The sequence below is a fragment of the Staurois parvus genome, unplaced genomic scaffold, assembly GCF_062004578.1.
Source record: "Staurois parvus isolate SC_StPar_1 unplaced genomic scaffold, SC_StPar_1.0 ptg001171l, whole genome shotgun sequence".
In the NCBI taxonomy this organism is placed as follows: Eukaryota; Metazoa; Chordata; class Amphibia; order Anura; family Ranidae; genus Staurois; species Staurois parvus.
This window is the reverse complement of record NW_028318967.1, coordinates 394,756-410,657: the sequence shown is the minus strand read 5'-3', so window position 1 is coordinate 410,657 and position 15,902 is coordinate 394,756. Positions and strand designations below refer to the sequence as shown.

The window sequence follows — 15,902 nt, the reverse complement described above, 5'->3', positions numbered from 1 at the left end:
AGGCAAAAATAAACCCAGCAAAGCATGATCCAATTTGCACTTGCTGGGAAAAAAATTCCTTGCTGATCCCCCGAGAGGCAATCAGATATTTCCTGGATCAACTTTACCTATAAATGTTAGTATCCAGTTATTCTGTGTATCTAAGAAATAGTCCAGGCCTTTTTTGAAGCAATCCACTGAGCTGGCCAGAACCAACTCTTGAGGGAGTCTATGCCACATTTTCACAGCTCTCACTGTGAGGAAACCTTTCCGTGTTTAGAGATTACACCAAGTTCACTATATGAACCACTGATGTATTTATACATGTTGATAATATCCCTCTTAATCTCCTCCTCAAGAGATAATAAATTCAGTTCCTCTAATCTTTCCTTATAACTGATCTCCTCCATGCCTCGTATCGGTTTAGTTGCCCTTCTTTGTACTTTCTCAAGTTCCCCAATGTTCTTTTTGTGAATTGGTGCTCAAAACTGAACTGCATATTCCAGATGAGGTGTTACTAATGATTTGTACAGGGGTTATATGATATCTCTCTCTGGAGTCTATACCTCTTTTAATACAAGAGGATTTTGCTCGCTTTAGAAGACGCAGCTTGGCATTGCATGCCATTATTAAGCTTGTGATCTACCAGAACCCCCAGATCCTTTTCCCCAGTTGTACCCCCCTAGTATGTATGATGCATGCATATTCTTAACCCCAAAGTGCGTAACCTTAAATTTTTCAACATTGAATCTCATTTGCCACATAGTTGCCCAATTAAACAGTGCATTGAGGTCTAATTTCTTGAGGTCCAAGAATGTCAGAACCGTACAGATATCCCCCAAATTACCCCTTTTTGCAAAGTAGACAGTCTGACGTATTTCATAACAGGCATGGAATGTTTTTTGAAGTTGTCATTTTTTTTGTAATTTTTCGGAAATGAATAAAAAAAAAAAAATATATATATATATAATATATATATATATTTTTTTTTTTACATACTGTCACCAGTGCAGTACAGTGTCATCATACAACTGGCATGGTGGTGATCAGGCACACTGACTGGTGATGGTACAAAAAATAGATTTTTTTTAAACATTTTGTATTTATTAATTTTTTTTTTTCAAGATTTTTTTTTTCATATTTCACTATGACCAAAGTAGTACAATGTTACCATAGTAACATTGTACTACTTTGGGGAAGTGATCTATATATATATTTTTTTTTTTACACAATTTGCTTGTAGCAAAGAATTACTTTGCTATAAGCAAGCATTTACCTGAATGAAATCGATTCAGGATTTTTTTTTTTTTTTAACTGTGATTTGGCCACAGCTAATCACATGACACAGCTGGGCTGTGATTGGCCCAGCTTGTGCATGTGATCGCTGTGATCATTCACAGCTAGCCACATTTGTAGACAATGGATGGCTATCATGCCATCCATTGTATACAACTGTCATGTGACCTGCTGTGATTGGTCAGAGCAGGTCACATGGTACTGGCAATGAGGCCGGTACACAGATCTTTCATTGGCCATGTCCGAGGTACACAGCTGGTGACAGATCGCGCTGCTAGCATGCAAACTGCGCATGCCTGAAAGGATGCCATATGGCGTCCACCCGGAGGGACGAGGGTTTTTGCTGGCTGCCATTCGGCCATAGGCTGGGTGGGAACCGGTTAAATACTCCAGCCTTCCCATAAACCTCTCCCCCAGCACAGCAGACCCCCTTCCATTTAGTTGCAGACCATCTCTAGCATATAGGTTGCACCTCAATGAAAAGTCAGCCTAGTGCTCTAGAAACCCAAATCCTTCCCTCTTACACTAGGTCTTCAGCCATGCATTGAGTTCTCTAATCTCCCCCTGTCTCTCCTGAGTTGCGCATGGCACAGGTAATATTTCAGAGAATATCACCTTGGAGCCTAGTTCTTTAAATTCTTAAGGAGCCTCCACCTTCCATGTATTCTTTCATTGGTTCCAACATGAAACAAGACAGCTGGGTCATGTACAGCCCCTCCCAGTAATTTATCAACCCAGTCCACCACATGCCAAACCCTAGCACCAGGGAGACCGCAAACCATTCGGCTGAGGTGATCCTGGCGACAAATTATTCTATCAGTCCTTCTGATCATAGAATCCCCTACTACCACCATCTGTCTAGGCCTCCCAGATGGTCTGCCCTCCCGGCTGTTAGGGATAGCAGTGCCATCCAGGGCTGCCACCCCCACACCTTCACCCAACTTGGCAAATCTGTTTGGGTGCTCAAACCCAGGGCCAGCCTTCCTTTTCTGTGAGCTCCTACCACTCCCTCTCGTTACAGTAACCCATCTTCCTACCTGATAATCCTGATTAGTCTGTCCGCCCTCCACATCAATCCCATTAGCTATATGCTCAGAGAGCAGAAGATAGCTCTGCCCAGTGTTGCAACTTTCTCCTCCAGACCTCTAATGCGAGATTCCAGAAGGGCAAGCCGCTCACATCTGTCGCAGTGGTATCCATCCTGGAGCTATTGCTGCATACATGCAGCACACTATGCACTGCACAAAACCCTCAACCCTGCTAGCACTCATATCCCAGTTACAATAATAACAGGATAGATCAGTTATCAGTTACTTACAGGTTAGTAGACTTGATTTAAAAAAGCAAAAGATTTTAGCAAGACCCAAAGAAGAAAATAAAACAACTGCAATCACCAGCAGTCAAAAGTAAAACTTTTTCAAATTTCCCACTCTTTTTAGTGATCAGCCAGCATAAAGTGTAGTATGTATGGTGATTGTACCCTCCATTCATTGCCTCCTTTTCAAGAAAAACAATTCAGTTACGCTAATTTTTCAGTTCATTTAGCCGCCAAGCGCATAACTTTGGATGTTGGGCACATACGTTTTACCTCTACCTAACCCTTTCACTGCCGGAACCAATTTTGCATTTTTTTTTGCACACGTATAAAAAAATCATGTTAGGCCTGAAAATTGCACAAAAACCTCAAACGTATATTTTCTGAAAGCCGACACCCTGGAGAATAAAATAGTTGCAGTTCCAATTTTTTATGTCACAAGATATTGTCGCAAACGTCTGGGAAACTCAAAATGTTAGTAAACACCCTAAACTGAATTTTACGGCAAAGAAACACAACAAATTATCCAAATTTGTGATGAAATGTAACAGATGAGGTTGCACTGAGTAAAAGATACCCAACATGTCAAACCTTAAATTTGTGTGCGTCTGTGAAATGGTGACAAACTTCAGCATGCTATATTTCCTATAGGCGACACTTCAAAAGCCCCTACAGGTCATCAGTTTAGTGTTAAAGAGGAGGTCTTTGGGGGGAGACCCCCCTGCCCCAAAGCACCCCCCCATATTGAGGGCATGTGGCCTGGTATGGTTCAGGAAGGGTTCCCCCGCCTGACCTGCATGATCGGGTCTGGGACCCCCATGTGTGTGGTGTTTTTGTTTCTTTGTTTTTTATTTATTATGGTGCTGGTTTTTAAATTTAATTAGTGCTTATTTTTTGTCTTCACTATATAGCTCAGTAATTCAGCTGTCACTCCCCCCCCCCAGCTAAAAGTGTTTTTTCCCCAAGGTGAAAGAAACAATGTTTCCTTTTAGTTTCTTAAAAGAAACAAAGCCTCCTTTTAACTCCGGGGAAAGTGACAGCTAATTCTGTGAGCTACAGTGAAGGAAAAAAAAAGTCAGCAATTGCATTTAAAAATCGGCACCGACATACACTTCGTATTGCATTAACCGCCTCCAGCCCGCCATATAAGGTAATGACGGGCGCAAGGTGGTTCCCTCGTTCTGGGAGAGACGTATGACGTCCTCCCATCCACGGGAGCGTGCAGCGGGGCGATCGGTGGTGTGCTGTGTCCCTCGGACACAGCGGATCACTGATCAATGGAAAGAGCCAAAGCTGTCAGCTCGGTCATGTGATCAGCTATGTCTGATCACATGTGAATAGGGAAATACCGGTTATCGGCATTTCTCTCCTCACGAGCTGTCACGCTGACAGCACGAGAGGAGAGCCGGTAATCTGCTTTACTCAGAGGGGACATGTACACTGATCATCAGGACACTGATGATCTGTGTAGCCCCAGCAGTGCCACCTGCCAGTGCTCATCAATGCCACCTGCCAGTGCCCATCAGTGCCACATATCAGTGCCTACCAGTGCACATCAATGCCACATCAGTGACCATCTGAGCTGCCTTTTAGTGTTACCTACCAATGCCTATCAGTGATGCCTGTCAATGCCCATCAGTGCCACCTACCAGTGCCTCCTCAGTGCAGCCTATCAGTGCCCATCGCTGCAGCCTCATTGGCGCACATCAGTGAAGGAAAAAAATCAATTATTTACAAATTTTATAACAAACTAAGGTATAAAATTTTTTTTTTCTTTTTTTCAAAATTTTCAGTGATTTTTGGTTTGTGTAGCAAAAAATAAAAAAACCCAGAGGTGATTAAATACCACCAAAAGAAAGCTCTGTCTCAAAAAAAAATTATAAAAAATTTCATATGGGTACAGTGTTGCATGACCGCGCAATTGTCATTAAAAGTGTGACGGCGCTGAATATTGGCTTGGTCAGGAAGAGGGTATACAGTAAGTGCCCGGTAGGCGAGTGGTTAAAAAAGCGAGGTATTATTTTCATTCGTAAACCGAAAATTGTTAACTGAGGCATTTGTAAACTGAGGTACACCTGTATTAAATGAAATCCTTTAACGGTTCCTGCTACCGAGATTCTTTTATATGAACTTTAGTAATAAGCTTCACATTGAGATTGCCAGGTCCAGCAGAACATCATTGTCACTGTTCCAGCAATACCATTACTCCAGTCAATTTCAGGGTAATTGAAATCTCCCATTACTACCTCTGGTCTAACCCTTGCAGCCTATTCTATTTGCGCAAGGTATTGTCTCCACTCCCTCATTGACACTGGGTGAACTTTAACAAACTCCAGTAACGAACTTTGAAGTATGCACACCCCCTGTGCAGTTCCACCCATTATGCATCAGCCCAATCACACTCTCCCATCAGCAAGGTTCTCTGTTACAGTTACGCCCACTTTCGATCACCCCACACATAGACAGACACCACATCCAGATTCACAATCCGCAGTACCGATAAAATCACAGTTTTGTCCATTCACCAAAGCTTCCAACTCACCTATTTTACTTGGTAAACTTCTTCATTGGTGAACAAATGTTTAATCCTTTGTTGCATTTTTTAACTTGTATTTTCCATGTCTTTTTTGTAGTATTGTAATTACCAATGGTTGTTTGTAACATGGCAATCTCCTTATCACCTGCCTTGGCTCTCCCCCATTCCTTCCTCTTGGTGTCTGACCCATTATATTGTACAGTAACTCCCTCTATCCCTAATCCTAGTTTAAATACGCATCTCTCCTAGCACAGCAGACTCCCTTCCATTTAGATGCAAATCCTATTTAGCATATATGTTGTACCCAAAGTAAAAGACTGCATATGGATTGCCAAGATCACATTGCTGAGCACCGACATCCATTAGAATTACATTGCTGGCCACCAACATCCATTAGGCTTTGTGGGTGTCCTGGCATATATAACACTGTACACCACAGTTAGAATGTCAACATTTTAAACACTCGACCTGCATGTTAAACCCCCTTCCTGTCCAGTCCTTTGTTCAGTTTTCAACACTGACATACTTTGGCAATTAATCAGTCATGCAACACTATACCCAAATTAATTGTTTATAATTTTTTGAGACAGACAGAGCTTTCTTTTAGTGATATTTAATCACTGCAGGGTTTTCAATTTTTTTACTATATAAAGTAAAAAAAAGACTGAAAATTCAGAAAAAAAGGTTATAAAACTTTATAAAAGCTTGGTAAATCGCAAAACAACAAATAGGTGTATATTATTTAGTATATGCGTCATAGTCTACAAACTATGGTGTATGTATGTATGTATGTATCGCTCCATAAGACGCACCTAGGTTTTAGAGAAGGAAAATAATAAGAAAAATATATTCTGAACCAATGGACTGTGGGCATGGTACAGGAGATGACCAGAGACTGCGTACAGTGGGGATCGAAAGTTTGGGCACCCCAGCTAAAAATTTGTATTAATGTGCATAAAGAAGCCAAGGAAAGATGGAAAAATCTCCAAAAGGCATCAAATTACAGATTAGACATTCTTATAATATGTCAACAAAAGTTAGATTTTATTTCCATCATTTACACTTTCAAAATAACAGAAAACAAAAAATGGCGTCTGCAAAAGTTTGGGCACCCTGCAGAGTTAATATCTTGTACTGCCCCCTTTGGCAAGTATCACAGCTTGTAAACGCTTTTTGTAGCCAGCCAAGAGTCTTTCAATTCTTGTTTGAGGTATCTTTGCCCATTCTTCCTTACAAAAGTCTTCCAGTTCTTTGAGATTTCTGGGCTGTCTGTCACGCACTGCTCTTTTAAGGTCTATCCATAGATTTTCAATTATGTTGAGGTCAGGAGATTGTGAAGGCCATGGCAAAACTTTCAGTTTACGCCTCTTGATGTAATCCCCCGTGGATTTCCAGGTGTGTTTAGGATCATTATCCATTTGTAGAAGCCATCCTCTCTTTAACTTCAGCTTTTTCACAGATGGCATCAAGTTACCATCCAAAATTTGCTGAAATTTTATTGAATCCATTTTTCCTTCTACTCGTGAGATGTTCCCTGTGCCACTGGCTGCAACACAACCCCAAAGCATGATTGATCCAACCCCATGCTTAACAGTTGGACAGAGGTTCTTTTCATTAAGTTCTGTGCCCCTTCTTCTCCAAACGTACCTTTGCTCATTCCGGCCAAAAAGTTCAATTTTAACCTCATCGGTCCACAGAACTTGTTTCCAAAATGCATCAGGCTTGTCTATATGTTCATTTGCAAAGTTCAAACGATGATTTTTGTGGTGAAGACCATATTTGTACAAGTATCTCTTTATAGTGGAATAGTGTACCACAACTCCAGTGTCTGCCAGATCTTTCTGGAGGGATCGTGCAGTCAAACGTGGCTTTTGAATTGTTTTTCTCACAATCCTGCGAGCTGTTCTGTCTGATATTTTTCTTGGTCTTCCAGATCTTGCTTTAACTTCCACTGTTCCTGATGACTGCCATTTCTTAACTACATTCCGAACAGAGGATATAGACATCTGAAAACGCTTTGCGATCTTCTTATAGCCTTCTCCAGCTTTGTGAGTGTCAACTATTTTCAGTTTCAGTTTTCTAGACAACTGCTGAGAAGAACCCATGGTGCTGATTGTTGGGGCAAGGTCAGATGAGTCTGGGCATTTAAAACCTTTGAGACTGACATCACCTGGTCTTCCCAGACAATGATTGAGAACAATCCATGACACTGGCAGGTCTCAGCTTTGCAAAGGGGGCAGTGCATGCTATAAATTCTGAAGGTGCCCAAACTTTTGCAGACGCCATTTTTTTGTTTTCTGTTATTTTGAAAGTGTAAACGATGGAAATAAATTCTAACTTTTGTTGACATATTATAAGAATGTCTAATCTGTAATTTGATGCCTTTTGGAGATTTTTCCATCTTTCCTTGGCTTCTTTATGCACATTAATACAAATTTTTAGCTGGGGTGCCCAAACTTTCGATCCCCACTGTACCTTGGTGGAGCGGGTACCTGAATTTGACAAGTACCTGCTCCCACGTCCACTGCGATCGCATAGGCGAGCGGAAGTTGTCTTCCCTCCCCGTAGTCTTCTGGGACACGTCAGGTCCCAGAAAAAGCCGGAGAAAAGCCCCCAGAAAAAGCAGGTACTCAGTGCAACCCAATTAGTATGACTAAAAGCACACAATGTTTATTATGGACTTCAGAGTATTAAACACAATTACAATAATTACCACCTCCACCCAACACTAAAAGGGGACAACATTGCCAATGCTAAAACACCAGAGTCCGGACTCAGAAATGACTACATTCTATTAGTTTGTCACCATACATCTATAAGATCCTTAGATACTCCCCGGCTCAGTCAGGGCATTCACCAGTAGCTAATGTGTCTTTTAACCAGAATAGGGAGAAAAAGAAGGGAGCAAATATCTAATGGTGACCGCTTTCATGGCTAATCAGCAATCTGGAATGAACGTCTGGCACTAGCAATGACATAATCAAGCTGTAAGCAAAAAAGAGAGCATTAACAAGATTAGAATTGAGTCAGGTAGGGCAGGCATATATGCATCAAACAGTGAACAGTCATTTAGGACTAACTATCAGGAGCATATCTGCAGTGAGGCAAACAAGGCATTTGCCTTGGGCGGCATTTTACAATGGGGTGGCACTGCCCCCAGGCAGAAGGGACACTGTAGGTGAGTGGCAGGGCCTCAATTGGGGGAGGGACAGCCGAGCCGTCGCACAAGTAGGGACCAGGGGACCGGCGGCAGAGCGTGGAGTGGTGGGTACATCCCCAGTGTGTGCAGAGAGTGGTCGAGGGCTGAGGCCAGCTGTCAGTGTGTGCGTGTGTGTGTATGTGTGTGTGCTGGGCTGTGCAGGGTGGCTGAGATCAGGAGGTGCCAGCAGACAAGGTCAGGGTGGAGGAGCCCACCCTGCTTTTTGTTGCAGCTGCCGCCAGAGATCCTGGTGGAGATGGGACACAGGCTCAGCCACCACTCCTGGCACCATCTGGAGGAGCCGTTGCTGGACAGGTAAGAGCTTGAAGGACTGGTGCTTCTCCACTCCTGTCACGCTGTCCCCCTCCCCTATGACACTGCCCCCTCCCTTTTTTTTTTTTTCTTCTGCTGTCCCCCACCTGTTCCGCTGCCCCCTCCTGTCCTGTCCTGTCCTGAAGGGGTGGATCTTAAAAATGAAGGGAAAGGACATATTTAGATGGGGTACAAAACCATAATACACCACTGCTAATGGCAGCAATCTCTGCATGAGGTGTCCCCATCAGAGATATTCCATACATATATTCCCAGAGATTGTTACTCTACCTACTCTTTAAAAAAGGAAAATGTTTTGGCTTTAAATTTAGTGCCAGGTGGGCAAGCATTTATATATATATTTAGTTATGAATGTTAACCTTTGATCTCAAGAGTCACTAATTGTGTTAACATTTTTCTGCTTCCTACTGTTGTACATACAGTAACTTCTATTTCCAGCTATGCACAGAGGTAGCCTAATGTATTGTGAGATTCAAATGTGTACAATAGACGTGTATATTATCTCAGTTGTTCTATACAGGTTGTCAGTCAGATTTACAAGTGTGTGTGTGTGTGGTTTTTTTTTCTTTTGTCATTAGAGATTGAAGCAAAAGAAGCCTGTGACTGGCTGCGAGCAGCTGGATTTCCTCAATATGCACAGTTATATGAAGGTAATTGTATAGACTAGGGTTGGCCAGCCATTCACTACTTCTGCTAGAATGCTTAGGACTCAGTTAAATGAAATCAGTGCTGCTGGAACTGATAACAATTTTAAAGCTAAGGAGTATGCTTTGGTAGTATACAGCTCCAGGAAAATATTATTTTACGTTTTTGTAGCATTGCAAGAAATAGTTTTCAAAATGCCTTTTACTATGCCATGGTTAAAAAAAAAACAAAAAAAAACATAGGGGGTGGTTTACTAAAATTGGACAGTGCATAGCCTATCTATAGAAAATTCAGCTTCTGGTGGTGGTGGTGAAAACTTAACTGAATAAGCTGAAAGTTGGCTAATTGGCTACCACGCACGGCTGCATCAGATTTTGCACATTATCAAAAGAATGGATCGCAGAATAAAATTTGCATTTGTCAAAATGGATGCACATAAATGTCACCTTCTAATTCCATAATATCCAGTATACTAATTTTGGGGTCTAATGTGAGGTTGAGTTGAAAAACAATTTAGAGTGGTAAGAAGTACACTCAAATATCATGTATTTTACAACATCTCCACTGTATATGAATCAAATGTCCAAAGATGCCTCTGACATCTACCACAGAGTGGCTTGCCAAGTTTACCCATCTTCTAAATACTGTAATGCCAAAAGTATTGGGACACCCCTCCAAATCATTGGATTCAGGTGTTCCAATCACCTCCATGGCCATAAGTGTATAAAATCAAGCACCTAGGCATGCAGACTTCTTCTACAAACATTTTGTGAAAGAATGGATCTCTCCCAGGAGCTCAGTGAATTCAAGTGTGGTATCCTGATAGGTTGCCATCTGTGCAAGAAGTCCATTCGTGTAATTTCCTTGCTACTAAATATTCCACAGTCAACTGTTAATGATAATATAACAAAGTGGAAGCAACTGGGAACAACAACTCACGTAAAATGTCAGAGCTGAGTCAGCGCATGCTGAAGCACCAACTGTCTGCAGAGTCAGCAGCTAAAGACTTCTAAACTTTGTGTGGCCTTCAGATTTGCACAACAGTAGTGTGTACAGAGTTTCATGGAATGGGTTTCCATGGCCCAGCATCTGCATGCGAGTGCAATGCAAAGCGTTGGATGCAGTGGTGTAAAGCATGCTGCCACTGGACTCTAGAGCAGTGGAGACCTGTTCGCTGGAGTGACAAATCACTCTTCTCTGTCTGGCAATCTGATAGACTTGTTTGGGTTTGGCAGTTGCCAGGAGTATGGTACTTTCCTGACTGCATTGTGCCAAGTGTGAGGTTTGATGGAGGGGGGATTATGGTGTGGGGTTGGGCTTGGTCTCTTCCAGTGAATGGAACTCTTAAGGCATCAGCATACCAAGACATTTTGGACAATTTCATGCTCCCAACTTTGTGGGAACAATTTGGGGATGGCCCCTTCTTATTCCAACATGACTACGCACCAGTGCACCATGCAAAGTTACAAAGACAAGCGAAAGTTGCAAAGATGTTGATGAGCGAGTTTGGGGTGGAGGAACTTGACTGGCCTGCAGAGTCCTGCCCTCAACCAGATAGAACACCTCTGGGATGAATTCGAGTGGAGATTGCTAGCCAGGCCTTCTTGTCCAACACCAGTGCATGACCTCACAAATGTGCTCCTGGAAGAATGGTCAAACATAGACACATTCCTGAACCTTGTGGACAGCCTTCCCAGAAGAGTTGAAGTGGGCCAACTCAATATTGAAAGGTTAAACCCTACAGACTAAGACTGGGATGCCATTAAAGTTCATGTGCGTGTAAAGGCATGCCTCCCAATACTTTTGGCAATATAGTGTATGTAGCGTTACCCCTCAAAGAGCCACTGGATTTTGGGCATTTTCTACACACTCCAAATAGCTCCAGAAAACAGTCTAGGGGTTTTGGTTTTTATTTTTGGGGAGAACTTGGGTAGGGATTAGGATACATGGAATGCCCCACACTGAAGGAATGTTGCAAACTATGATGTTCTGGAACTCACCTCCTCTGTGTCTTTTCCTCCTCTCTTTTTACCCCCAGCACAGGAGGTTCCTCCAGACGACTGGACCCCAGATTCTGCTCCCAGACTGCCAGGTTTCTCAGTATTTATGGGTTGTTTCCACCACTTCTGGGACCTACCTCCCCAAGGATTGGTGGAAACGCCATAAATATTCAGGCTGCATCCTCTGTCCCTCTGCCCACTAGATTTTGAAACTATCCAGAAAGTTCCAGAAGACGTGTGGGTGGGGGAGGTAACAAGACCACAGCCTATGAAGCTCTGCACAGACTTCTTAACCAATGAACTCCTGCTCCTCTGGCTACAGAGGAGCTAAACTAAATTTATCTACACTAGCAATCTCAGAGGGTGCTACATATACTGTGCTGTGAAAACGTATTTGTCCCCTTCCTGATTTTACATTTGTTTGCATATTTGTCACACTTAAAAGATTAAGATCATCAAACAAATTTTAATAATACACAGAGTAAATAAAAATGCAGTTTTTAAATGATTTAATTTATTAAGGGTAAAAAAGCTGTTCAATCCTGCCTGGCCCTATGTGAAAAAGTTAGGGTTGTCCCCACTTTCAAACGCGCACACACACTTTTTGGAAATTTCACTTGCCGCACTCAGGCCTGATTACTGTCAGACCTGCTGAATCAAACCATTACCTAAATAGAAGCTGATAAAGTGCTGCATAATGAGTTGCTTTTTGAGATCTTTTAGCGTGTTTCAATCTAAAGTAATTCAAGAACAGAAAATGTGGAACAGTGGTGAACCTTCCCAGGAGTGGCTGGCCTACCAAAATTACCCCAAGATCACAACGACTCATACAGGTGGTCCTAAAAGAACCCAGAACCCAGCATCTAAAGAACTGCAGGCCTCTCTTGCCTCAGTTAAGGTCATGATTCAACAATAAGAAAGAGACTGGGCAAAAATGGCATCTACGGGTGCGATCAAAGACGAAAGCCACTGCTGATCAAAAAGAACACAAAGGCTTGTCTCATATTTGCCACAAAAATCTGGATTATTTCCAAGATTTTGGGGCAAATATTTTGTGGACTGATGAGACAAAGTTGAACCTTTTGGAAGGTGTGTGTCCCATTACATCTGGCGTAAAAACAAAGCATTTCATTAAAAAAATGCTATACCAACACTCAAATGTGGTGGTCTGGGGCTGCTTTGCAGCTTCAGGACCTGGACGAATTGCCATGTGTTCAACTGAATGATGATGATAGTACTGGTATTTCTGAAAGTTTTGCAATTCACAACTTTCATTGCTTCTCTTCTGTTTTAGATTCTCTGTTCCCCATTGACACAGATTTTGTGAAGTACGATCATGAATTCCTTGATCGAGATTCGATGGAATCACTGCTCAGGCAAGTTTTTTTTGTAGAAGATGACCCATTTGAGGAAATGTTACACCCCTGTAGCTATGACTGTCCTTACAGATACAAGCTGCAATCACTACTGATAGGAAAATGTAACTACTCTCCTTACTAATGATTCTATTTGAGAAAATCTGGTGTTACCGCCCTTATTGTCCTTACCTATTCTTTACCCAAGAGGTAGTCAACTGTGGTAACAAGATTCTAGAAGTCCAAATGAATGAGGGGTAGAGCTGTTCATCCTAGCACTAGGTAGCTTGATTAGCCTACATGTTTTTCTGATTGACTGGCCCTAGACTGTTTCACTGCTAGAAATTGGTAAACCATTAGATTTTCATACATGGCTTCGTCCATGTGTGTTGTTTCCAGTCTCTACTGATTTCTCGTTGGGGATAAAATTCACAGCTGACTGTAGGATCTATGTATTTCAGCATACTTTTTCACACTGCATTACCAATAGAACTTCTTTTTCCAGGCGTCTGAACACCTTGAATAAATGTGCAGCTATGAAAGTGGAGATAATTCATCACGGCAAACAAGTACGTTTTTTTTATTTGTGTTAGTACATTTTCCCTTTCATAATTTATTCTATTTGACAACTATTTGAAAATTAACATCTGTGTGCATATTACATTTTCTCTGGAGTAAAATATACTTCTTATCCGATTATTACTTATTTTATACAGTATTTATCAAGTTTTGGCTTGAGATAAACAAAGTGGTTGGAAAGGCTCAAGGTTTTTAACCTCTATGCATGAAGGTAAAAAACCTTCTCTGTGCAGCATCACCCTCAGCTCCCCCTAATACTCACCTAGGCCCCCCCCCCTCGATCCAGCGATGTGCACTGGAGTCTTGACCCTCTTCTCATTGGCTGAGACAGAAGCGGGAGCCATTGGTTCTCTTTGCTGTCAGTCAGTGAGCCAACGAGGAAAGAGGGGGTGGGGTCGAGCCATGGCTCCATGTGTGAATGGACACACAGTGCAGCGGGTGCCCCGATAGCAAACTGCTTGCTTTGGGGGCACCCGACAGGAGGGAGAGGCCAGGAGAGCCTGCGAGGGACCTAAGAAGAAGAGGATCCAGGCTGCAAAACACACAGCAGGTAAGTATAGTCATGTCTGTTATTTTTTCTTTAAAAAAAATAAGACTTTAGAATCACTTTAAATATCCATTTTTAAAATGGTTTACTTACAGCTAAGTGCTATCACAAGTTCTGCTTAACCAGCTTCAGCCCAACCACTCTTACCATAGAGAAATTGGTTCCTAATAAAGAAAATAAACTTGCAGCAAAATATTATTTATCCTTCATTTTTGATAAACACTCCAAATAGTGTAAATCCAGGGAACCACCATTGCAGCTGATACATTCATTCACTAATGGGGATTGGGCAGAATTTCAAAAATATCTCATTCTCCCACAGTGATCGCCTATAAAGACAAACTAATCCTAAATAGCATCCAATTTAACCTCTCAGTGGCCTTTCCAAAACATATGTGCATTAAGCTGGCCATAGATGAATCGAAATCCGTCGGGTTTAGCAGGAACCAGACAAATTTCGATCTGCTCACAAACGGACTTGCTGGAAAATCTTTTAGTTCGATCAAAGCTGTGGCCAAAAGGCTACAACGATGATCACTGTATTCTGACAGCAGAGGGATCCAGTTGACAGCAAAGAGGATTCCTGCATGCACCTTAAATGTGTGGATGGGGGAATCCGTTCAGTTTTTTTTTTTTTTTTGTTCAGCCTACCAGAACGAAACAAAAAAGAGCTATGTATGGCAATCTTTACACCTCAGTGCTCACTCACCAGGGTATGTGCCTTTATCCACACCTCAGTGCATGTGCACTAACCTTTCAGTAGCCACTCAAGAATATGTGCATTTAAGTGGAACTCTAAATGATTAGACAAGCATGGGTCAGGCCCCAGTGTATGTGTGCTAACGCCTTGCTGGCAACTATGTAGCGCATGTATACAAAATTATAAACATCCGAGCAAAAGTTTTCTATGAAAAAGTAAAACCTATACAGAGAGATTTGTATGCTCCTGGGTCTAGAGCAAGGGTGTCAAACTGGCGGTCCTCCAGCTGTTGCGAAACTACAAGTCCCATCATGCCTCTGACAGTTACAAGCATGACTCCCAAAGGTAGAGGCATGATGGGACTTGTAGTTTGGCAACAGCTGGAGGACTGCCAGTTTGACACCTGTGGTTTAGAGGAAAAGGCCCAATCACACACACTATTTAAAGACTCCCCCTTCCCACATTGTTTAAACCTAAAAAAAAAAACTGACTGGCATTTCAGATCACCAGATCAACTCTAGTAAGCTGATATACTCTCTATTCAAGCTTGGATTTTGGAAATACAGAAAGTACATTTATTTATGCAAATGTGTATATCTCTTTTAAAATCATTAGTTTAGTTTTAAACAGGCGAGTACTGTTCGTGATATATATATATATTTTTTTATTTTTGCACTAACATACAATTTTCAGGACAAGCTTTTGTGGCATGTCCCCTTCCTCAAGGTCCAAAAGCAGTACTACTTCACAAAGTTTTAGCAGATTGTTAAAAAAAAAAAAAAAGTCTGAAGGCAAAAAAAACCACAACAAACCAATGTACACAGCAATGGTAATAAAACTAAGATAGGTAGGGAGATAGTACAGAGCAAAAGTGTAGACTGGGAAGAGGGAGGTTGAAAGTCAGAGGAGTCGTAAAACTGTTGGATAATGAGTGAGAAAACCCATGCCTAAATAAAGGCCGATATTTTTTTTTTGTATCAAATAGAACTATCATTCCTAGTTCAAAAGTCTTCCTTTCCTTAATAGTTTTGAAAGTCCCTTTTTAAGAACTAAGATATTAAGGTCTTCCATAGTGTGGTCTGGTTGTGGGAAATGATGTCCTACAGGTGTGCAGAACTCATCTTCTTTGTTCCTTGATGGTGTGTTTGTGCAAATTCTGCCCTGTTTTGCCAACATAATATCCATTGCTACATTTTTTTTTTGTACTGAATAAGGTACACAACATTACTGTAGATGCAGCTGTATGATCCGGTGATATTGAAGGTTCCTTTTGAGTGTGCAACACTTTTTTTTTTTTTTATTAATTTGGTTGCACAGTTTGCATAATTTTTGTTATTGCAGGGTTGGCTTCCATTTGTGACTTCATAATCAGAATGAAGTTTCCTACTGATTAGAGTTTGCTCTAAGGAAGGGAGTAT

At 41.7% G+C, this 15,902-nt stretch overlaps 1 protein-coding gene across 1 annotated transcript in view; it reads left to right on the top strand.

Annotated features, from left to right (window-relative positions):
• The first annotated feature begins 8,581 nt into the window (after positions 1 to 8,581).
• Positions 8,582 to 15,902, top strand: part of LOC149438982 (rho GTPase-activating protein 7-like) — a 93,719-nt gene continuing 86,398 nt past the window's right edge. The window contains exons 1-4 of the mRNA XM_089659606.1: positions 8,582 to 8,640; positions 9,166 to 9,308; positions 12,598 to 12,679; positions 13,164 to 13,227. Of these exons, the coding sequence (XP_089515732.1) occupies positions 8,582 to 8,640; positions 9,166 to 9,308; positions 12,598 to 12,679; positions 13,164 to 13,227 (348 nt within the window). The remainder of the gene's footprint in view (positions 8,641 to 9,165; positions 9,309 to 12,597; positions 12,680 to 13,163; positions 13,228 to 15,902) is intronic.